The sequence below is a fragment of the Coturnix japonica genome, chromosome 3, assembly GCF_001577835.2.
Source record: "Coturnix japonica isolate 7356 chromosome 3, Coturnix japonica 2.1, whole genome shotgun sequence".
In the NCBI taxonomy this organism is placed as follows: domain Eukaryota; kingdom Metazoa; phylum Chordata; class Aves; order Galliformes; family Phasianidae; genus Coturnix; species Coturnix japonica.
This window is the reverse complement of record NC_029518.1, coordinates 96,239,950-96,262,959: the sequence shown is the minus strand read 5'-3', so window position 1 is coordinate 96,262,959 and position 23,010 is coordinate 96,239,950. Positions and strand designations below refer to the sequence as shown.

General features: G+C 54.5%; 3 protein-coding genes across 7 annotated transcripts in view; 1 reads left to right on the top strand and 2 right to left on the bottom strand.

Annotated features, from left to right (window-relative positions):
• Positions 1–2,038: 2,038 nt before the first annotated feature.
• On the bottom strand, positions 2,039–14,679 carry ADCY3 (adenylate cyclase 3). 4 transcript variants are annotated; one of them, XM_015859658.1, is made up of 20 exons: positions 12,523–14,679; positions 9,344–9,493; positions 7,911–8,041; positions 7,455–7,566; positions 7,049–7,176; positions 6,321–6,479; positions 6,070–6,232; positions 5,833–5,991; positions 5,582–5,724; positions 5,350–5,511; positions 5,161–5,248; positions 4,863–4,979; positions 4,366–4,625; positions 4,206–4,287; positions 3,662–3,820; positions 3,202–3,348; positions 3,007–3,120; positions 2,815–2,941; positions 2,528–2,652; positions 2,039–2,221 (listed from the first exon to the last, which is right to left on the bottom strand). In XM_015859658.1, exons 1-20 carry the CDS (start codon positions 13,195–13,197, stop codon positions 2,039–2,041), a joined length of 3,384 nt encoding a protein of 1,127 aa, XP_015715144.1. In that variant the 5' UTR covers positions 13,198–14,679. The 4 variants fall into 4 exon arrangements, with proteins under 4 accessions (XP_015715144.1, XP_015715143.1, XP_032299333.1 ...); XM_015859657.1 differs by having other exon boundaries at positions 4,206–4,290; positions 12,523–13,197; XM_032443442.1 differs by lacking the exon at positions 2,039–2,221 and having other exon boundaries at positions 2,228–2,652; positions 4,206–4,290.
• Positions 14,680–14,807: 128 nt separating this feature from the next.
• Positions 14,808–22,647, bottom strand: DNAJC27 (DnaJ heat shock protein family (Hsp40) member C27). Its single transcript, XM_015859666.2, has 7 exons — positions 22,433–22,647; positions 21,999–22,081; positions 20,156–20,225; positions 19,629–19,793; positions 19,094–19,216; positions 18,472–18,632; positions 14,808–16,610 (listed from the first exon to the last, which is right to left on the bottom strand). The coding sequence occupies exons 1-7, from the start codon at positions 22,517–22,519 to the stop codon at positions 16,478–16,480; spliced, it is 822 nt and encodes a 273-aa protein (XP_015715152.1). The 5' UTR covers positions 22,520–22,647; the 3' UTR covers positions 14,808–16,477.
• A 29-nt stretch (positions 22,648–22,676) lies between these two features.
• Positions 22,677–23,010, top strand: part of EFR3B (EFR3 homolog B) — a 41,539-nt gene continuing 41,205 nt past the window's right edge. Inside the window, exon 1 of one of the 2 annotated variants that reach the window (XM_015859662.2) lies at positions 22,677–22,695. The gene's annotated coding sequence lies outside the window, so the exon portion shown is untranslated. Of the gene's footprint in view, positions 22,696–22,721; positions 22,877–23,010 lie in introns of those variants that run through there. The other variant, XM_015859661.2, reaches the window with a different exon arrangement.

The window sequence follows — 23,010 nt, the reverse complement described above, 5'->3', positions numbered from 1 at the left end:
CTAAGTGAGGGGGTTGTTCTGGTAACTGGGGATGCTGAGAAAGCAGAGATACTGAATGGCCACCCTCAGCAAGTCTGCAGATGATACCAAGTTGGGAGGATTGGCTGACACGCCTGAAGGCTGTGCTGCCATTCAGTGAGACCTGGACAGACTGGAGAGCTGGGCAATAAGAAACCAGATGAGGTTTATAAAAAGCAAGTGTGGAGTCTTGCACCCAGGGAGGAATAATTGCATGCACCAGTACAGGCTGGGGGAAGAGCTGCTGGAGAGGAGCTCTGCTGAGAGGGACCTGGGCGTCCCGGTGGATGACAGATTGACCATGAGCCAGCAGTGTGCCCTTGTAGCCAAAAAAGCCAATGGCATCCTGGGGTGTATTAAAAAGAGCATGTCCAGCAGGTCAAGGGAGGTGATCCTCCCCCTTTACTCTGCCCTGGTGAGGCCTCATCTGGAATATTGTGTCCAGTTCTGGGCTCCCCAGTACAAAAAAGACAGGGATCTCTTTGAAAGAGTCCAGTGGAGGGCCACAAAGATGGTGAAGGGCCTGGAGCATCTCCCCTGTGAAGAAAGGCTAAGTGAACTGGATCTGTTTAGCCTTGAGAAAAGAAGTCTGAGAGGGGAACTGATCCAGGTCTATTGATATCTGAGGTGTGGGGGGTAAAGTGGCGAGGCCAGGCTCTTCTCAGCGGTGTGTAGAGACAGGACAAGGGGAAACAGACAGAAACTGGAGCATAGGAAGTTCCACATGAATATGCCCAAGAACTTCTCTACGGTGAGGGTGATGGAGCACTGGAACAGGCTGCCCAGGGAGGTGGTGGAGTCTCCTTCTCTGGAGATATTCAAGACCCACCTGGACGCCTACCTGTGTGACATGGTGTAGGGAGCTGCTTTGGCAGGGGGGTTGGACTCAATCTCTGGAGGTCCCTTCCAACCCCCATATGGAAAGTTCATAGTTTGCTTTCAAATTGTTTCTGTAGTTGAAGCTTTGTCCAAATCAACCTTTTATATAAAACCTCTATTTTTCAGATGTTGCAGCTCCAGGTAACAATTCCCTGATGGCCTTGGGAATTTAGTAAAGGGGCAGGGATCAAAATCTTGTATCTTTCTTTCTGTGATTTCCCATGTTTTGATACTCTGCAACAAGAGCGGGGAGCAAAAGCCACCAGAGGCATCAACCTCCCCTTTAGGGGCCGATCCAAAGCCATTATCCCCCTTTTAGAGGTGGTGAAACCCTTCTCACTATTCCCACAACCCCAGAACACAACCAGACGCAGAACGAGACTTTGAAATTCAACTGCTTTCTATTCAAGAAACTAGTGGCATAATTACACTCTGTGTGCCTCCCTTCTCCCCCTGGCCCTGGCAGTGTCACGCTGAATAACGCAGTCCCTCCTCAGCCAGTCCCAGGTCCTCTCTTCCATCAAGCAGTGACAGCAGCTGACCACAGCGTGCATGGAGGGCGAACAGGCACAGTTAAAAATATAAATGTCAATCTGTACTCTTATGTATATATATTTGTATATCTGAAATACACAATATTTTGTATTTTTTCTTTGAGCCCAAGTTGGTACTGCACTCTCTCTCCCCAATCTCCTAACTATGTTGTTTGTGACGAGGATGAACTTGGTATGGACTAACAGCAAAGCCCGGATGCTCCTGCGCGTAGGAGAGATGTGTCTTCCCATCCGACCCTGAGTTTGGATCTCCCTGTGCTGAGTACGTGGCAGCTGGGTCCCACAATGCTACTTGGGTGCCATGCTGCCGCCTCCCCTGCAAAGCCCAGGGGTGCCTGGGGAAAGACAGCCCCAGCCCCAAACCCACTGAGGGCTGTGAGCTTGTGTGCAGGCACAATGGAGCAAAGGAACTTTCCAATAGGGACTCGGAAAGGGTTGTGCAAAGGGATTGGTTTCTCGAGTTTGGTTTCAGATCCTCAGTGGGAGAGATGTCCCTGCTGGCTGCGTTGGTGGGCGCTGGGCCCCCCTGGCCGCCCCTCTGGGTGCTGGGGAGGCGGTGGCTGTGCTGGCTGGCAGGCACCGGGCCCTCAGGAGCTGTCCACCACCTGATGGGGCAGGGTGACGGATGAGCCGTTGACAAAGGAGCCCTGCTTCTCCCGGCCCTTGAGGAAGAAAGTGAGCAGCTCTCCTTTGCCCTTAACATAGATGGCCCCACGGCGCACGAAGCGGAAGCCGTATTCCTTCAGGATGAGATGTGTCTCTTCTACCACCTGCAGGAACAAATGGACACAGTGGGAGGCTGGGGGGACCCTGCCCAGCATCCTCAATCCCTATGTGCTGCTTGGGCAACAGGTTTACCCACCCACCGAGCTGCCCATCGTCTTGAGGTGCCCTACTTTTAGCAATGCCTTGCCCCATTCCCAGCTTGGAGGAACCATCAACCACTCCCAGCCCTGCTGCGTACTGCTGGCATTGCTTTCCCTTCCCGTGCAAATCACAGTGCACTTCAAGGGCTGTGAACACCTGTGAATAACTCCCAGTTTGTCCCCTTGGTTGTTGAGGTTGTGCTGTCCCACCTGGATGTTCCCCATCACACCAGTGGACTCCATCCTGCTGGCCACATTCACTGTGTTGCCCCAGATGTCATACTGTGGTTTGCGGGCACCAATGACTCCTGCCAGCACAGCGCCCTTGTTCATGCCTGCATAAGAGCAGGGTGGGTGTCACCTCTGTGCTTGGTGACATCTAGATGGGACACCCAGGGTCTGCCTGGGGGGACAGGTCATGAGGTCACCCCAGGCCTCATGAGGTCCCATCACTCATAGGGAAGGAGGGATGGGGAGCCCCTTGTTCCCCAACTTGCCTATGCGCAGCATGAAGTTGTTGAAGGACTGGTAGTTGATGTTCATCAGCGTCACCTTCATGGCCAAGGCAAAGTCGGCGAGATCAGCCAAATGCTGCCAGCGCTCCTTATCCGAGAGGCTCTCCTTCTACAAGGGCAGTGGGTCAGGAATGCCTCCCTTGCCCACCATCCCCTGCCACAGAGACTCCTTACCTTGGTGCTGTAGCCATTGGCGTTAGCATCAGGGGTCACTCCAGATGCGGCCATGTAGGTGCTGCCGATGGTTTTGATTTTGGTGATGCAGCGGAATTGGGGTTCATCCAGGAGCTGAGCCATGGGGATAGATGCACCTGGGGCCACTGGCCAAAGCCCTGTGTTGCCCCCATGACCAGCTCCAGCCCAACTCACTGCGTCAAAGTCAGAGATGATCTCATTGAGGAATCGCAGGCACTCGATGCCCCCGTTGTTGATACTCTCCTCTGTGTAGAAGTCAGCGAAGTTGGGGAGAGAAGCAAACATGACGCCAATCTCATCGTAGGACTGGCTGTACAGCTCCTGGGGAGGGGAAGGACAGTGGCTGTCAGATGGAGATGTGGCTGCACCTCCAGCAAGCCCGAAACCTCCAAACCCAGCCCTCCTCCATCTGAATAAATAAGGGTGCTCTGCAGTCCTTTGCAAGGCCAAGAAACCATCTCCATCCAACCAAAGATGTTTGACTAGAGTCTTTGGCAGCCTCTCTAGATACAAAGACCATGAACAAAAAAAAAAAAAACAAAAAAAACCCCAACAGATTGAATCACTAAGTTTAGCCATGAGTCTCGGGGATGCTGCTTGTGGGACAGAACATGTGTTCCTGGGTGCCCCTCACCTCGTCCCGTTTCTTGGAGCCCAGGAAGTGCCGGGCCACGTGCTCAGGCAGCATGTTGGTGACAAGGGCCTCGTTCCAGCGCCGCATCTCATAGACCCGCTCCTTCTGGTCATGGACATCAATCTTCCAGAGGAAAAGTGTCCTCGCCAGCTTTTCCACCTGCAGACAGGGGGAGATGGGTGCAGCAGGGCCTCACCAGCACTAGGAGTATGCCAGTTGGTCTGGGGCTGGTCTGGGCTTGGGTGGAGGCTATGGGGCAAGGTGAAACCATAATGGGAGTCGTAAGACCTCATGTGAGGCATTGAGACCTTCATGGGGAAAGCATGGGCTCTGGAGCCACCATGATGCTGCCTGCTCTAAATCATGTTGGGGAGTTAGAGGTGCCAATGTAGCCCTAGGCTTCTATGGAGAAGATCTGGAGGTGGTTCCACAATTGGGGACCAACTGTGCTTCCTTAAAGCATGCAGAAATCAGGCTTGGGGCTGTAGTGACAACACAGAGAGAAAGGAAGAGAGGGGATTCCTGTGGGGGCTGAGTCACTCACGTGGCGAGAGAAGTAGTAAAAGCTGAGCATCACGATGAAGATCATGGCTGTCATGGAGTACTTGGAGGGGACCAGTGAAGACCTGCTGGCGGATGTGGCAAGGCATAGGTGGGAGGTGGGCTTGGCCATACCCCCTCACCGTGCCCCCACCACCCCTTACATGCTCTGCTGGTTACGGTGGCGGTCGTACTGGTCGAAGATGTGCTCCCAGGCGTAGATGTTGACAGTGCCAGCTGCCCCAGTGATCAGCAACATGAGAGTCAGCTTGACCATGTGGCTGACCTGCACCAGCATGATGGTGGCCACCAGGGCCAGCACGGCGATGTAGCTGTAGTATTTGGGTTGCTCCCAACAGCCGCCTGGCCGTGGTGGCACCACCGTCCCATTGCCTGTCCCGCTGTAGTCCTGCTGGCAGCTGAGCTGGGGACATGAGGGTAGGATGAGGATGGGGGGCAGGGAGTGATGATAGGTCCCCAAGAGCTGGAGTACTTTGTGGGAGAGAGGAGGACACCCCAACTACCGGGTGCTAAAATCCTCCCCAGCTTCAGCGCAGCCCTCATTGATTTAATGACTGGCTGTGCATGGGGCTGTGCACAATTATGGGCTGCTGGGACATGGAAGGTCAGAGCGGGTTCCTGTGCTGACCCCGTGTCTCACCATGTCCACAATATCAGCCATGGTAACAATGATGATGGCAGCCATGGCCCAGGTGTTGCGTGCCCAGCGAGTCCTGTCAATCCAGGTGGAGAAGGCCACAAGCTTTTTGGGGAAGACCTGCCGGGAGAAGACAAGGGACTTCACCCAGGTGGGACACATCACAGTGGCCATAGAGAGAATATTGAATAATGGGGTGGCACAAAATATAGATGGGGAAGGCGCTGGGGGGAACAGCAGCCCCCAAGCTTCACCCATTCTCAGTGTCCCCACCCCCTGAGGCTGCCCATCCCGCTCTCACCCGGGGAAAGATGGCAGCCAATGAGCAGAGGGTGAGGATGAGCAGCAGGATCTCTCCTACCGCAAAGGTCACATAGTTGGCCACCAACCTGTCACGATAAGATCAATGATGAGACAGATCAGGATGGGACAGCCCTGTGGGACTGTAGGCAAGTTGGGGCAATCCATCCCCAGTGTCTCCCCACCATACCAAGGGTCGATGAAGACCTCCACCAAGGCAGTGAAGAAAAGGACAACACAGGAGCAGCTGAAGGCAGCACCGCTCTGCTTCTCCTTCTCCACTGAGTAGCGCGTCTCCATCTCAGGGTCAATGAAGCGCATGGAGAGCCGGAAGGTGCTCTTCCCCTTCAGCCTGCCAGCAACATTGGCCATCAGCACCCAACAGGGCTGGGCTGGGTTGCACTGCCAGCTGGGTGACTCACGCTTGGACAGACTCGCGCTCCAGGAGGGCCTCATTGAGCAGCTTGTTGAGCTCCTGCTCATTCTGCGATGCATCAATTACCCTCTCAGCCAGGTCCCGTAGCCGCAGCCGGCGCCGTGGGTTGGGGAAGGATGGGTTCACAGCCTGTGCCACGAAGCAAAGCATCACTGGGAACACTGAGGCCATTTTGGTGTGGTCATCATGGCAGTCCCCGAATTACAAGCTGAAGGGGGTGCTTCCCATGCACCATACCTCTCCATCCTCCTCTCCATTCTCCAGGGTACCCCTCACCCTGGTGTCGGGCTCATCAGGCTCCTCAGGGCTGGTGCACGCCAAGCTGACACTGCCATTGCGCTCCTTGGTGTTGACGAGCAGTGGGGAGCCGCCATGGGATGAGGTCAGTGACAGCTTCTGCAAGGCCAAGGTGGTGGCTCACAGTGTGCCAAAGATGCCTGTTGAGGTGGCACCGGTGCCCACGCCGCTACTCACCACCCCATTGATGCCATTGCGTAGAGGCTGCTTGGGCACCACGATGAGGTAGGTGACAATGCCCTTCTCCTTCAGGTACTCACAGCGAGAGCCACCCTCACCTGGCTCCACCTCAAACTCACCCTTCAAGCAATCCATGGTGCTCTGTGAGATGTGCACACGCCTGCGGGACGTGAGGTGCCATGAACTGGGGCTACCCTATGGCTACGGGATGGTGACACCACGTCCCATCCCCACCAAGAGATGCTCACCCAGGGATGCCACCTGCCTCCATCTTGTTGGCCACAGTGACGTCGGTGGACCACACGTCGTACTGCCAACGCTTCTGGCCCAGCACGCCGCCCAGCACCGTCCCGCTGTGCACTCCCACACGCATGTCCACCGCTGTCTTGGTCTTTTCCCGCACATAACTGGGAGGTGACATGGGAGTCACTCACTGCCCCTCCTGCTTCCAACCCCATGGCCATAAAACCTTCCTTAACTGAGTGCACTTGGCACAGGAGAGGAGACAGAAAAGGGTAGTGTGGTGTCCTGCCTTGGAGAAGCCCAGTGGGGTGACCCTGGTCGGACACCAGGAACCCCTGCCTATATCAGTAGCCATCACTGGTTCCTCTCTGCTTTCTGCCAGACCCCAGGGACACCCTTGGGACAGTGATCAGCACATGATAGACACAATGAGGACATGCTGGAAATGATGACAATGACACTACCATTGGTACTGGCACAGGTTGCTGTGGGTGTCCCATTCACGGCAGTGCCCAAGGTCAGGCTGGATGGTGCTTTGGGCAGCCTGGTCTATGGGAGGTATACCTGCACACAGCATGGGATTAGAACTGTTTGGGCCTCCAGCTCCCTTCCAATTCAAGGTCTCTTCCAGCCCAAGTCATTCTATGATTCTAAATTGTGCTGAAAATGATGATAAGGACATAGTGGGAACAGTGACAAGGACACCCTGGGGAATATCCCGAGGAGCTCTTACGAAATGGCCTCCACCATGGCAAGCCCCATCATGATGGAGCAGACGGCATGGTCCTCCCGGTAGTCGGGCAGCCCACAGATGCAGTAATAGCAGTCACCCAGGATCTTGATGCGCAGCTGATGGTATTTCTGGGGAAAGGGGCACGGTATCAGCCCCCTCCCCATAGCTGGGCTCCCCCCATCCTTCTCCCAGGCAGAGCTTGCTCCATCCTTGCCCATGCTGAGCTCTTCCATGCTCACAAGGGACACAAATAATCTGATTTTCCATTCCCTCCCTGCCTCCCTGAAGGTTTGGCCAATTGCAGCCTAAATAGTGGGGGCCCCCACCCCTTCCCAGTTCTATTTTTGCCACGTACAACATGGGGCATCTCCAGCCCATCCCCTTCCTGATGAGTGGGTACACTCACGGCTGCCAGCTTGTCGAAGCGGGCGAAGAGCTCGTTGAGGAGCTTCACCAGCTCCTGGGCACTGCAGGATGAGGAGAGCTGTGTGAAGCCCACGATGTCTGCAAAGAGGATGCTGTGGGGAGCGAGGAGTTACAACTGTGCTCCACACATGGAGAATTTGCAGTGAGAGTTTCTTTTCCCATAACGCAGACATGACTGCGACAATCAGTTCAGCTATGTCCCCTAAAGGCTATTTTGGGACATGGCTGGAAACCATGCTCTGCAAATCATGTCTGGATCAAAAAGTGGCCCCAAGCCATAGTCTGGCTGGCAGCTGTCCCCTGTTGCCCTTTGCTTTAGCCACCTCCTTCCCCAACCCTCCCCGTCAAACCTCTTCTTAGGGCTTTTCCAGCCCTAAATACAAGAAATTTAGAGATTTTCCCCACTGACCATGGCATAGGTAGGAGCCAGCCCTACCTGACATTCTCATGGCGGTACATGTACATGGTGTTGAACTGCTGCATCTCCTTCTGGCTCGGGTCCTTCTTCATATCCTTCAGCATCTCGTCCGCCACATGCTTGGGCAGGATGGAGAGCATCAGCCGCTCCTGGAGGATGGGGCAGGAAAATGAGTGTAAGTGCACTGTGCATGTGCTGTTCTAAGCAGCCCCTTCTCCATGGGGACAAAGAGTGGCAAAGGTAAACCCAAAAACCCATGTCAGCACTGGAGGGTCTGCAGCAATGTCTGCTGCAATGTGGATGCAGTGTCTGCAGGCCTGGTGTATCCACGTGCTACCCCATAAGACAGCAGCACTGGCCCCAAGGAGGAGTAAACCCATGGGTGACACCACACTCCCTGCTTTCCCCACAGCCCTGCAGCTGGAAAGGGGCTGCATCCCCCAGCTGGCTGCACGTGAGGATCTGTGCTGTGTTTAATTAACGCTGGTAATGAAGTGGGTTTTCCCCTGGGTTTCTGTGCACGACGGGGCTGTTGCTGGAGGAACAGCTCCATATCCCAGCCTGGCAGCTTTCAGTGCTGCCACCATACAGACAGCACACAGTGAGACCCTGCTGCGAGGAAAGGAGTCAGGGATTTCCCCAGATGTCCAATGGGGATTAGTGTTGAATAAGCCTAAATTCACCCAATTGCTTTGCAAGCTTCAAAGCTACTGACCAGCCAATGTGTGGGGCATTGCTGGTGGGAGAAAGGCCACTAAGTGCTCCCTGTGATGTGGGCATTGTGCTGGTCCTCCCCCTCCCCATCCCTAAGAAGCAGTGGGCTGGACCCAACACACATCTCTGTTGCCATTGGGAGCAAATTGCTGGCAGCAAATCAACCAGATAAGAGATGGGAGATGGGGAGAGAGGCCCCAGATAAGGTGCTAAAATTAGCTGGGCTCATAACTGGACGCCGACTGCAGAAAATGAAGCTTTCCAACTGCCTTCTGTCAACACCATGACGGTTCTCCACCTGCTGTTATCACTCCTGTCCTCATAGCAGGATCAGCCCCGTGAGAAGCAGTGATGGAGACCTGCTGCCTGGCCATGCCTGAGGACCTGCAACGTGGCTCTGCCCTATGACAGTGACATGCCACGTGTCCATGCCTGATGAATGGGACCTACTGCATGGCCATGCCACGTGGCTGTGTAATGGGGTAGGAACCTGCCACATGGTCATGCCCAAAGCTGGGGACCTGCCATGTGCTTACACATGAGGACAGGAACCTGCCATGGGGATGGGGACAGGTTAGAGGTGGCCGTGTCAGAAGCTGCGAGGTCCTGGAAGAGGACAGTTATGATGGAGAGTCCTCAATGAAACACAGTTCCCACCTCCAGTCCTCTTATACTTATTGCCAGCCACCTGTGCCCCACCTTGCTGTCCCCATACTGTCTCCAGCCATGGCTCCTACCTGCTGCTGGCTCTGTTCCTCCAGGTTGAGCTTGACCTCAAGTGACTGTCGTGCTTCCAGGAAGGCCTTGCGGTGCTTGCGGTCAGCCATGTAGTAGGACATGGTGCCCACCGTGATGACACAAAGGTAGATGGCGATGTTGGACAGGATCTGCGGGGATGAGTTGGGGTGAGAAAGCATTCTGATGATGGAAGACATGAAATCAACCCTGGGTGCAAGCCACCATGCCACAGCCATATGTAACTGCTGGGGGGACTTAGTGGGGACTACCACTGAGCAGCGGATCTGCAGGAGGGGTTGACAGGAGACCTCACGGCCCTTGAGGGCTGACTGCCTCATTAAACCTTGCAGAGGTGTTTTGGAAAATGGCAGTGGGTCCGCAGGGGCAGGAGCTGCCCTGGGGACAGCTTTGCAGAGGCTGAAGTGCAGAAGTTAATGAAAACATGGCCAAACCCTAAACACGTGCCCATGCTCCCAACCCTTCCAGCAGCCAAAACCATGGCTATGAGGTGGCATTTACGAAGGTGGAAATGAGATCCCAGCTCTCATAGCTTGTTCCCATCCCCCATCCCTGCAGCTCGGGATTCCCGGGAAGCCCCAGCATGGCAGCTGGCAAGTGAGAACCATCTGGAGGTGGGCACGGAGAAGAAACCCTCAAACCAGCCGCCTCTCTCTATTTTTAAGCAGTTGTCATGACAATGCACCGAGCTCAGCACTGCTTGGCACACATGGGGTCATTGGGAACCCCGCCTGGATGGAGACATGCCTACCCCAAAACCCCACATTGTATGGCTATCTACCACAGCCAAGCACATCCTTGAGCTGTGCCAGGGATGCTCGACTCACAAACCACCCAACGGGTGCTCCATGGTGGGCTGCAGACCGTGCCATTTTCCTCCAGCCCCACCAGTGTCTTGCAGGTGTGAAGGCCATCCAAACTGGGGATGAATCAATGGTCCAGCCCATTGAGTGACCATGAGCAGGGGATGGAGGAGACCCCATTGAAGGATGAGAGGTAATGGCTTTAAGTTGTGCCAGGGGAGGTTCAGGTTGGATATTAGGAACAATTCCTTCTCCAAAGAGCAGTGATGCAGTGGCACAGCTGCCCAGGGAGTGGTGGGGTCACCATCCATGGAGGTGTTCAAGAAGCACAGAGGTGTGACACTGAGGGATGTGGGCAGTGGGCACAGAGGGGGTGGGCTGGGCTTGGACTTGGTGACCACAGATGTCCCTTCCAACCTTAATGACTCTACGGACCGAGTCCCATGCATCCTGTCTGGCTCATGGCATGGAGCACCACCAAACTAAGACCCCCAGACCCCCAACCCCATTCAGCCTGTGGGCTCCTCCTGGACAGATGAAGCAGGGCAGAAGCTGCCGGCATCTCTCATTAACCCCCCTGGGCTGTGCCGGCCCGAGCAGCACCCGCTGCTTCATCCTATTAATAGCAGTGCCCTCGGGGAGCCGTACAAACGTCCATAATAATAAAGCGTATGATGTTTATTTCTGGACATAATGTTCCTCTTTTGCAGCAAGCAGAGGCTGAGGCATGCGGCGTTGCCAAGGTTTTGCTGGCCCCGGACTCGCCGGTGCCACAGCAATGATGAATGCAGGCACTTCTGGCCATGGGGTGATGCCTGCAGAACCCCCAGCTCTGGGCACATCGTCACCATCTCATTGCAATGCCAGGAGCAAAGGAAGGAGATGGAGTCCCTGTTGCATACAGCTCCTTTGGGTCTGTATTATTTGGACCAGACGTGTCCAAACAGGGAGCAAAACCTGGGGTAGCCACTGCTTGCATTGGTTTCTGTAGCATCCTCCCATGGAATGCACACGTGGAGTGGGCAGTGTGGGCTCTTCCAGTAGGATTTTCCACTGTCAACAGCCACTGCTGAACAAGTTTGCAGCTCTGCCTTTTATATGCCCGTGCATATAAGGCCGTGCTACCGGCAGGCCTGGAAACGCTGCGTGTGCTGTCTGCTGGAGCAACCAAGATGGATGGGCCATGGGGGACATCAGCAGGGCTTGGGTCATCCTCCTCATGCAAAACCCACTGTTATGGGGCAGTGATAACACTGTCCAGTTGCTCCAGGCAAGAAATAACTGAGGTGATGGGCCAAGGACCACTCTACCCCTGCATCCCCATCCTTTGCTGCCATGCACGAAATGGTGGCCCATCCCTAGGGTGGCATTTGAGCTCGGGGATGCTGTTTCTCTACATTTTCTTTGGCAGAAAATCATTCCCAGAGCATCCCCATGCACAGGGACGAGCACCCTTGCTATGAAGCTCCAGCACTGTGGGGGTCAGTGGGTCCCAGCCCCATGGTGGGGTGGCTGCAGGGCTGAAGGCTGTGGGGCTGGTGCCCGCTTGGGTCCACTCAGTTCTCCTGGCTCCATCCTTTGGGAATGCTCTGGTGGCTGTTTGTGAGCCTGGAAGAAGGCCCACGCTGGGCTGCTGCCAGGCTTTGGTTAAAAATGGCCTTTTAAAGCCATTTTTGCAATTTAAGGGGAAATCAGCACAAGTGGGGCCCCTTATCAGGGAGGATGGGGATGCCCTCAGCCCACTGTGCTTCAGTTTCCCCAGCAGCCAAAGCTCGGCCCATTTATCTACACACCTTGGGTGGCTCTTGGGGTCAAACCTGTGGCTTTGAGGCCAGGTCTGTGTCATGGGTGCCATGGGGATGTTTAAAGGGAGCACCCTGCATCCAGCAAACACCACCATCAGCTCTGAGTGCCCGGATCAAAGCAACTCTAGGGCCAAAGCATAGAGATGGACATGAACGCGGGGTTAAGCCATGGGAACACAGCTGGTCTCTTCAACCCAACTAGGGATAGGACAAGAAGTAATGGCCTTGAGTTGTGCCAGCAGGGGTTGGGTTAGACCTTAGGGAAAGAGTGTTGGGAGGGAGGCGGTGGAGTCACTGCCCCTGGAGGCACTCAAGAACCATGGAGATGTGGCACTGAGGGACAGAACCAGTGGGCACGATGGTGGGGAAGGGTTGGGCTTGGGGATCTCAGAAGTCTTTTCCAACCTGAGCGATTCTCTATGACTTCATGCACTGGTAACGGGTTGATGGTTGGACTTGGTGATCATAGTGGTCTTTTCCAAGCATAATGGCTGTGATTCACCCTTCTGCCACCCCAAGGTCCCCACATCCCCTCTTCCCATCCCCACGTACCTGTCTCAGCAGCGTGCCCTCATCCAGGGCATCCTGCCTCTGTTGGGCAACGGAGACGCCGAGCACCAGCGTGTGGACGCCGCAGGACACGGCGGTGATGAGCACGATGGGCGCCAGGCGTAGAGGCAACGTGATGAAGAAGGAGAAGACGAAGAAGGCCTGCCAGCCCACCGTGTCGCTGGCCTCGGGAGAGCGCGAGAAGTTGAGGCCCAAATAACAGAAGATCTGGGCCAAGATGAGGACCCAAAGGACGTAGGGCAGGAAGCGACGGGCAGCGCGCTCGGGTAGCAGCCGGTATTTGCAGAGGGCGAAGAGCAACACGTGGGCTGCCAACCCGGTCCCTGCTGCCAACGCCGGGGCCAACTTGTCGGCGGCGTAGACCGCGGCGCACATGAGGAGGACGTAGCAATCGAAGAGGGCAGCGAAGACCACCAGCACCAGGAGGGTCTCGTGGCGTTGGCGACGGAAATAGGTCTGATAGAGGTTCTCCAGGGACTCCGGAGCGAAGGTGAGGCGCATAAAGCGGGGTAGACAGAGGCACGGCCCCGAGCTGCGCACCGTCACCTCGTGGGTCCGGCCCACGGCGTGCTCGGGGTCCGACGGGAGGCTCACCGAGTAGTCGGCGGAGTACTCGGCCGAGTACTCGGGCTCCGAGAAATCCCTGTTCCTCGGCATCGCGATGCTGTTCACACTCCGACCCCGGAGAAAAGATGCTCAGCGGGACATCGCCCTCAGCATCCCCGTTCGGCGGAGCCCCGCGGTCTCTCTCCTCTCTTGGAGCCGTTCTCTCCGGGCTCTCCTCGCGCAGAAGAGCGGCCGGAGGAGGCGATGGGGATTATAAATAGCGAAGGCCGGGAGCCGTGCCGAGCCGGCCTGCCCAGCCCCTGCGCACTGCCTGGCTGCGAGGGAGCGGAGCGACGCGGAGAGGAAAAATGTCGCGATGCCTCCTTCCCTCCTTCCCTGCCCCTCCTTCGAGGGCAGCCGGCTTCGGGGGCGACCCCTGCGCTGCCCCGGCCCCGCCGCTCCGCTCCCTCCCTCCCGGCCCCCGCCCCAACCCCGCCGCCTCCCGGTTGCGGCAGCGCAGGTGCGGCCCCGCCGCTCCCGGCAGCATCCTCTGCTCTCCTCCCGCATCCCGGAGGGCTCCGGCCCCGCGGGGGCTTCGCTCGGGGCTTCCCCGGGCCGGGGGAGGGAGCCCACCGCCGGCCGTGCCCGTACCGGTGCGGCCCCGGTGCGTCCCCGCCTTCCGTAACCCTCTCGCTGCCGGCTGCGGGGAGAACGCGGTGCAGCCGGAATGGGGGGATTGCAGGGAAGGTTGGGAAGCACGGGGGGCACTGCTATGGGGCTTGGGTAGCTGGCAGTGCTCCTGTGCAGGGGGGGTTCCCCATATTGCCCCCCCTCCAGCATCCCAACCTGCTCTACTCACTGCTGCTCCCTGCTCCATCCTTCCCACCCCTCTCCCTCATGTTTCAGCCTCTGCCTGCTCCTCTCTGGCATCTAGAAAACCAGCAATGCTTCAGAGTTAATAGAGATGCACTGGACCACAGTCGAAGGAGCCCTGCCAGATACCCGAGCATCCTCAGCTGAGCCCTGGGCTGGCAGCTGTAATAGGAGACCATCCTGGCACCGCTGCCAGGAGGAGTAATTGCTTCTGTGTAATAATTAATACCAAAATGAGAGTGCTGGAGCTCTCAGGAGGCTTATATGGAGTTGTTAGGGTTATCCCCGTCCTGCTGTGGCTGAAGGGGTGTGTGAGCAAATAGAACTTAGGCTGCTCGGTCTATTCCATGCCCTGGTCAGCACAGGACCTGGTTCACAGCAGTGTGTCCACACAGGGACAAGGCCTGACATGGGGCAGGCAGGTTAATTGGCCCAGCCTCACTGAAGGCTCAGTTCTCCAGCCCTTAGATGGGTACGTAACAGGGAACGAGCCCTGAGCAGCACAAAGCAGACCCGACATTGGTTGAGGGTGATCAGGCATCAGGCCAGACCAGGAATGCCAGTATGTTCCCCAGCATGAGGATGGAGCCATCCCTCTGCCTCTGGGTGTTTAAGTGCCCCCTGAAGGGAGGCAGGGAGAGCTGCAGGTCCCGCTGCATCCCACATAGCATCCCTGCAGGAGCCGCATCGTTCTCCTTATCCCAGCTCCCCTCCTGCAGAGTTGATTCACAGCCTCCATCGCCCTCGAGGGCAGCTCTTCACCATCAGCCTCAGCCAGACCCAGCTGGGGAGGAGAGAAATGAGTCAAAGGGCAATTAAACATTAACAGCAAGCAATCGCAGCGGGAAGACAGCTCATAGGGCTTCTTTTGTTCCAATGGGAGGTGGGGAGGGGGGTTAACTTATACAAATAACACAACTTAGAAGGTTACCGGCATCTCTAGACATGACATGTGTGTATATAATAGTCCCCAAACATCCGGTCAGCTCTGTTAACAGACAATAGAAAAAAAACAGAAACTAAAGCAAGTGCAAAACGATGCTGGCCTTCGAGATCCTTAACGCTTGCTGCCACGAAGATGGGGATCTACTGTTCATTTATGATATAGTCGGAAGGGGAAACACAGATTAGCTGCCTTTAAGTGAGAAATATATATATATATATATATTGCACTGACCATTGGAATAAACTTCTGAACAGGATATTTGTGGGGTTGAGATATGGGCATAAACTCACTCACTTGCTCACTCAGTGGCTTCAGTCTCACAGCTCAGTGTCTTGTCCTTCTTTTCCAAGCTCACAGAGCAGCAAAGGTAATAAAACTGTCTCCTGACAAAATCACAGCATCCCAAGGGATCTCCCACTTGAGTCATCATGGCTCCGACCTCCCTCAGGATCTCAATGGATCCTGGGGTTACCAGCACTGCTCCTCTTTGAATCAATGAGAATATTACATATATGAGAATATTCTAACAAAGCAGCAGCTGGGACTAAGAAGAAACACCCCAGATCCACTTGCTGATCAGTGAGGCAGAAATAAACCTGTAACATAACCAGCAAAGCAGGGTGACACGCTGCTGCTGTCAGGGCAGAGGAAAAACATGCCCCTCTACTGTTAACCTAACCAAAGGGAGTCACAGGGCTAAGTGGGCACGTAGACTTGCACATGTGAGTGGGGTGCTGGATATCTGGGGGTGCTGTGTTACATAGCCAGGCCTAACACATTCCCTTTGGGGATGTAACTCATGCAGGGACACAGCTCCTCTCAAGCAGGCCTGCAGAGCCAGCCGCCGCTCTCATCAACACCAACATGAAGCTCTGAGGGGTGGGTGAGGATATGGAGACCCTGAGGTCAGCACCTTGCATCTGTCTGCAAAGGGCCACCCACACCTGAGGACAATCCCCCACCAGGAGCTTGTCAGAGCAGTGTAGATGGTTAGCAGAGGGTTGGAAAGGAGAGAGCATGGAGCTTGAGGGACTGCAGCTCTTGGGGCTGCTGTCCTGAGCATCCCTAACCCATGACCCTGAGCACTTTCAGGTGCAGCAGCTTTTAGGCCAGATGTTAGGCTCGAGACTTGAATATGTCTCATCCAACCTTCAGCCTTTACATAACCCTTCATTCATTTCCATCCCACATAGCCTTACATCCAAACCGAACCTACCCTCAGTGCAACCACAAGGCTAGAGCTGCACATCCAACCTCCTCCACGGCTGGTAGCTTGTGGGAAGTGCAAAACAGCTGGGAAAGTGGGCAATTCACTGCTTTCAGCACTTACTCCAACTTGAGGCCAGAGATACAGGGAAGGCTGGGGGGTCCCTCTCCCTTCCTCAGCACTCTGCCCCCTCTACAACTCATTGCAATCGCACTAGAGTTCTGTTCCCATGCTTGGTGGTGGGAGTGTCTTTGTCCAAGCCAGTGGATGAATCTGAGGAGGAGGGAGGTGCCCCATGGCAGTGTAGCTGCCTGGGAAGCAGCTGGGTGGAAGGGAAGGTTTCCAGTTCTCAGCAGCTCTGTTCCCTACTTGATGTTTTTGAGAAGTGCAGTTCGGGCGTTCACCACAGCTTTGAAGGCATCTTCACTCCCTGGAGCCACGCACTTATCAGGGTGGAGCAGCACTGCCAGCTTTCTGTAGGCTTTGTTCACTTCGTCTCTAGGAGATAACACAAGACATACAGTGAGGGGACCTGAGTGGCAGACAACCATCACCTTGCCTCTGCTGGCTGAGCACAGTAGGGTGAGGAGCTGCCCATGCACTAAACACAACTGTGTAACATCTTCATTGGTGACCTGGACGAAGGGATGGACTGCACCCTCAACACGTTTGCTGACGATACAAAGCTGGGAGGAGTGGCTGACACACCAGAAGGCTGAGGATTTCGAGAGACCTGGACAAGCTGGAGAGCTGGGCAGGGAGGAACCTGATGAGATTCAATGAGTATTGAGTCCTACACCTGGAAAGTTAACTGGGAAGTCAGATGTAGCCTCTACTCTGCCATGGTGAGACCACATCTGGAGCAGTGTGTCCAGTTCTGGGTTCCTCCAGTCAAGAAAGGCAGGGAACTGCTGGGGAGAGCTTGGTGGACGGCTATAGAGATGATTATAGAGGCCCAGAGCATCTCCTTTATGAGGAAAGGCTGAGAGATCTGGAACTGTTGAGCCTGGAGAAAGGATCTTATCAATGCTTATAAATACCTAAAGGGTGAGTGTCAGGTGGATGCAGACAGGCTCTTTTCAGTGGTGCTCAGCAATGAGGCAATGGGCCAAAGCTGGAACACGTGATGTTTCACATGAACGTGTGAAAACACTTTACTTTGACAGTGACAGAACACTGGCACAGGCTGCCCAGAGAGGTTGTGGAGTCTCCTTCCCTGGAGATACTCAAAACCCACCTGGATGTTTTCCTATGTATCCTGCTTTAGAGAACCTGCTTTAGCAAAGGGTTTGGGGCTACATGATTTCCAGAGGTCCTTTCCATACTCGATGATTTTAGTTTTATCTATGGTTGTGCATAATGCACCCAACCACGGCAGACACGTGCCTGAGCCATGTGTCCCTGTGTGCTGAGTCTCTGGCACCACAAGCACAGAAAAGCTGGGAGACAGCATGGGGGCACACGCACCCTGACTCAGCTCCACATCAAACCGCCTACACACTCTCAGGGCAAAGGCATCGCACATCACGTCAGCCCTTTAAGCCCTGGTGTCTGGTGCAGGGTAGACACCCTGTCTCCTGCTTCAGGCTATGGAGAGAGGGGGGCACCCAGTGAGGGAGCTGAGTCCATCTGTGCCGGTGATCACAGCACAACTTGCTCTGCAGAGCTGCTGATCTCTGCCCATAAATGCAGAGGGCCTGGAAGAGAGATAGTGCTCAACACCTCCATTTCAGAGAGCTGACTGGAGGGTGCTGAATGATGTACGTACAAAGGGGCAGTTCTTGAGTTTCAGAGAGAAAAGTCAGACAAAGCTCTGGGGCTTTGTTTTAGCTGCCCAAGTCACGCAGCAGAACTGGAAGATTCAATATCCAACCTCTTACACAAGTATTAATCAATTCTACCTAATTAGAGATCTTCTGACGAAGGCAAGAGAAAAGCTTGTCTTGTGGGAGGTGTGCTGGAAGAACTGCAATCACTGTTTGATAACGTGGGCAGCAGCCTTATAGCAGCCTAAAAGCTGATCCAGAGAGAGCAAGGAAGGTAAAGCTGAAGCCACTCCAAACGTGGTTGGCAAATGAGTGACTACAAACAGCTCAGCCTGGAGTCAGGATACAGAGCTGGGTAGCTGGAAGGGATGAAGTTGTCATGTTCAGCACTCCCTCCCTTACATTCAGCCCAGCTTGTCTAGTAGAAGGGGCAATTTGATGCACAGGCCAGAAAGTTTCTTTAGCATTGCCCTAATTTTGTGGCTAGATTAACTTGTACCTGGCTGCTGTGTGAGCCAAAGTGAGCAGCAGGCAACTCACTAAGAGACCACAGAGGCAAACATAAACATGGCAAATACCAAAGTCTGCCTCACCTGGTGGCTCCAGGCTTGACTCCCAGCATGTCCCAGCTGTCCTTGCTGTTGCGGATCCTCCGAATGGCATCTGCCTGCTCTTTAGTGAAGCCGACCCCCATGCTGGAGGGGGGACGCTTCCCCCCGTTGTCACACAGGTCGATTATGGCAGAGTAGAATGTCTATGGACACAGGAAGGAGTTAGCAGGAGGAAATGGTTGCTGAAGGCAGCAGCAGTGACACTTGCACAATTCCACCACCCTTGCTGAATGATCAATGCAGGGGGATGCATCTGCATAACTGCTGAACATCCACAGCTCCCCACTGCTTTGCTCTCCCTCTGCTTTACAAGCTCCATTCTACACCTGAATCAGCAATAGGAGCACTTCTGGATCACATTCCCAGCACAACCAGAAGGATCATCAGCTCTGAGCCATGCAATGGTCAGCTTAGGACTGAGGGGACCAGTACTGACCCTGAACTAAGCAGCTACAGCTTTATAGGGGTGGCACTTCACTAGGAAAAAACCTCTGGGGCAGTGGGCCAATGAGCTTTGTGGGATCCAAGATCAGAGAATATTTTGCAGTCTGCCATCCTGGCTAAATACAGCATCTGTACCTTCACTGCCTTCCTTCTGTGTTACCTGGAACATCTCATTGATTCCCTCTCCTGTTTGTGCCGATGTTTCAAAGTAAAGAAAGCCCCGGCTCTCAGCCCACAGCCGCCCCTCGCTTTCATCCACACTGCGGTGCTTTGTGCAGTCAATCTGAAAAGAGAGAAAAGGGAAAGTCAGAGCCCAGTCGAGGACTGCAGTGACAGCTGGAGGAGCACAGCAACAAGAATGATGACATCTGGTTGGAGAAGCTGTTTATCTTGAAGGGATGGAGGCAGCATGGACAGAAAGCAGAGACAACAGGTGTGAAAAGGCCTCTGAGAGTTGGTTTAATCCAGAGATAATGTAACCTCTGCTCGATCCCTTTCTAACCAATGTATGATCACATTCCCCAAACCCTGATGAAATGAGGCCTGCAGTACTCCTCAAACACAAGCTCTTAGGAAGTCTTTCCTGCAACCTAATATTTCCCTTTTGTAGGGAGCTCAATAGCTTGGCTCATGCCGGGGACACAATGAGCACTGAGTACCTTGCAACACAAACGTGGCTCCCTGCCGTGGCCTACCTTGTTTGCACAGACAACGAAGACAATGTTGTCCATGTTCCCATGGGGGCCCAGCTCCTGCTTCATCTCAGCCAGCCACGCATCCAGAGCGTCAAAAGACTCCTTCTGTCCAACATCATAAACCAGGATGACTCCCTGTGTGTCCTTATAAAACTCATTCCTCACCTGCAGGAACAAAAAACAAAAGCTTTTTTATACCAGTAAAAGCTAGGCAAGTAATACCTTTACTGGAATAATTAGGATCTTATAATAATAATAATTGATCATTTAGGATCAGAAAAAGAGGAAGAAAGTGTCATTTTGACTGCTGGGGAGACAGTAAGGTCTGGGAATTGATCAAGAGACCCATTTTATGTGTGCATCCCTGTGCATGAGGCAGAGCGACGATCCAGGGCCAGCCACATCATTCAGACACAGGATGGACTGCATGTCTAAGCCCCCAAGGGATGCTGAAGAAAGCTGACAGGTGTTAAATGCTACAGAAACACCAGCATGTGGTGTGGTGCCCTGAGCTGTGTCTGCCTTACCTCGTAGAAGAACGGGTGCCCTGCCATGTCAAAGATGTTCACTTTGATGTCTCGGTCTCTGACTTGTACTCTGAAAGGAGAGGTAAGAAATGGTTCATAAGGCTCCAATTCAATTCCTGTGCAGACTGTGTCTTCATTATATCATGACAAGGGGAAATGTGGTGATTTAAAGTTGAATCGGGGCAATTTAGTTGGATGCTTTAGGGGGGAAGTGTCTTTGACTGGAGATGGTATGTGGGTCCTGGAACAGGTCTGCCCAGGTCGGAGTGGTTGTATTGAGCGCTGAAGCAAGGCCTTTGACATTGGTCCCCACCACATCCTCATCTCCAAATTGGAGGAAGTGGATTTGATGGACGTGACAACTCAATGGATAGCAATTGGTTGAATAGGCCGCTAGACAGAGGGTGGTGGCAATGGCTCTATGTCCAGGTGGAGGCCGTTGGTATACGAGTTGGAGCGGGGTGTTCCGTCAAGGGTCTGGGTGTGCTTTTGGACCGGTTGGATGGTGCTGGCTTATTAGATCACGTTGGTGATCGCTTTATTAATGACATCGGATGAGGGAATGGAGGCACCCTCAGCAAGTTGGCTGACTGACACAGATGCTGAGTGGTTGCGTCGATACGGTGGGGAGGGAAGGGATTGCCATTAGCTAGAGGACCTGCGAACAGGCTGGAAAGCTGGGCTCGGGTGAACCTAATGAGGTTTCAACACGCGGCAAAGTGCAAGGTTTTGCACTTGGGCTGGAAAACCCCAGGCGACCTGTACAGGCTGGGAGGAGTGGGTCCTTGAGAGCAGCTCGGCAAGAGAAGGACCTGGGGGTCCTGATGGACGAGAAGACTCAACATGAGCCAGGCAGGTGGCTGCTGGCAGCCCGGAAGGCCAAATGGATCCTGGCGTCCATTAGGAGAGGGTGGTACGGAAGGGATTAGGGAGGTGATTGTCCTCGTCTACTCGGCTCTCTGTGAGGCCCCATCTGTTGTTACTGTGGTCCAGTGTGGAGCGCCTCAGTACAAAAAAGTTGATATGAGATTTGGGAAGAGGTCAGGACAAAGGATGGGACAGTTGGATGTATGGTTGTGGATCAGGGGGCTGGAGCACCTGCCCCTATGAAGACGAGCTGAGGGGAGTTGTGGGTTTGGTTCTTAAGCCTCGGAGAAGAGAAGTGTTGCGGTAGTGACCTCATTTGCAGCCTTTCGTACGTGAAGGGATACTTACTGCCAGGTGCAGGGGAGCAAACTCTTGGAAAGGCTTGACGGGATAGCAGACACGGGGAAATGGTTTTAAGTTAAAAGATCGAAGATTTAGGTTGGATGTTAGGGGAAGTTCTTTCACTAGGAGGATGGTTGGTTAGGGCCCTTGCAACAGGCTTGTCCCAGATAGTGAGTTCGGTCGTGTGTGGATGCCCCGTCCTTGGAGGTGTTCAAGGCCAGGTTGGACGGGGCCATGAGTAACCTGATCTAGTAATTGTGGTACTTTGGTAGCCCTGCTAGGCAGGGCGGTTGGAACTTCACGATCCTTGAGGTCCCTTCCAACCCAGGTCATTCTATGATTCTCTGCCAGCCCTTTGTAGAGAGGGAGCTGAGTGACCAGCCCCAGATAAATCAATAATAAATCCCGATTTTGGGGTTTAATGGACAGAAAATTACCGCTAGGGCTAGTCAACAGGGAGGAAAGCAGTGGAAACTAACGTGGCTCTGCACTGTGATCCACAACAAGCCTGACTCAAGGCAGAACAGTCCCTCAGAAGCAATGGGACATAGGACAGCACCACCGATGTCTTCCCATTGTCTGTAGTTGCTGACACCCCCCTGTGCCCCACACAGCCCACCACGAAGGCACTTACTTTGTGACTCCATAATCGATCCCAATAGTCGCGAGGTATTTGGGGACGAACCTCTTCTCACAATAACGCTTTATAATGCAGCTCTGGGGGGAAGAATAAGGCGATTTCAATGGGAAAAGCCCACACTGTGCGACTAGGATTCATATTAATACTGAATTCAATGCAGGATGCTCTGTCTGTACCTAGGAGCTCAGTGCAATGGCCGCCATGACACCTGTCAGAGCCGCCATGACACCTGGCAGGAGCCGCCATGACACCTGTGAGGAGCCGCCATGACACCTGTGAGGAGCCGCCAGCCAATGAAAACCGAGCTCAGCCCTCAGTCCCGCCCACTCTCACCAGTAGCTCGCTGTTGATTGGCTCCCCGCAGAACGCTTCCGATTGGACAGCTAGCCTGCCGCTCAACGCCCGACAACCAATAGCCGCCCTCTCACCTTCCCCACCTCCGCGTTGCCCATAGAGATGACTTTAATCCGTAGCGATTTTCTGGCCTCTTTCCGTTTCGGAGCGTTGGTCTCCATGGTGGAGACCCGGTGGGGTTGGGACAACGGAGGGAGGGGGGATAAGGAACGGAAGGAGCCCGGTAGGCCCAGGCCCACCTCAAAGCACTTCACCGCCGCCGCTCTCGCCCGCCACTTCCGGTTTCCCCTTCAGGATGAGATCTCGCGAGATGTCGGAGCGGGGAGCGTTGCGGCCTGTAGGGGGCGGAAGTGAGGGGAGGGATGGGGTGGGGGGGCAAAGATGGCGGCTGTGGGGATGGGGGTCTCAAAGCGAGGCCTGTAGATGGAGCTGGGTGTTGTGAATGGAAGAGCAACATGTTACCATAGGGGACACCACCATAACCCCATGACACCTGTGAGCAGAGCCCAGAAGTGAAGGTCTGATCTGTGTGTTAGGCTGGAGCGGTGGTATCCCTATGGGTGACTATAAACTGCCTCGAACTATCCCCCCTTTAGCCCCCTTTTATTCCGAATTCCAGACAATAGCAGGACACGGGGAAATGGTTTTAAGT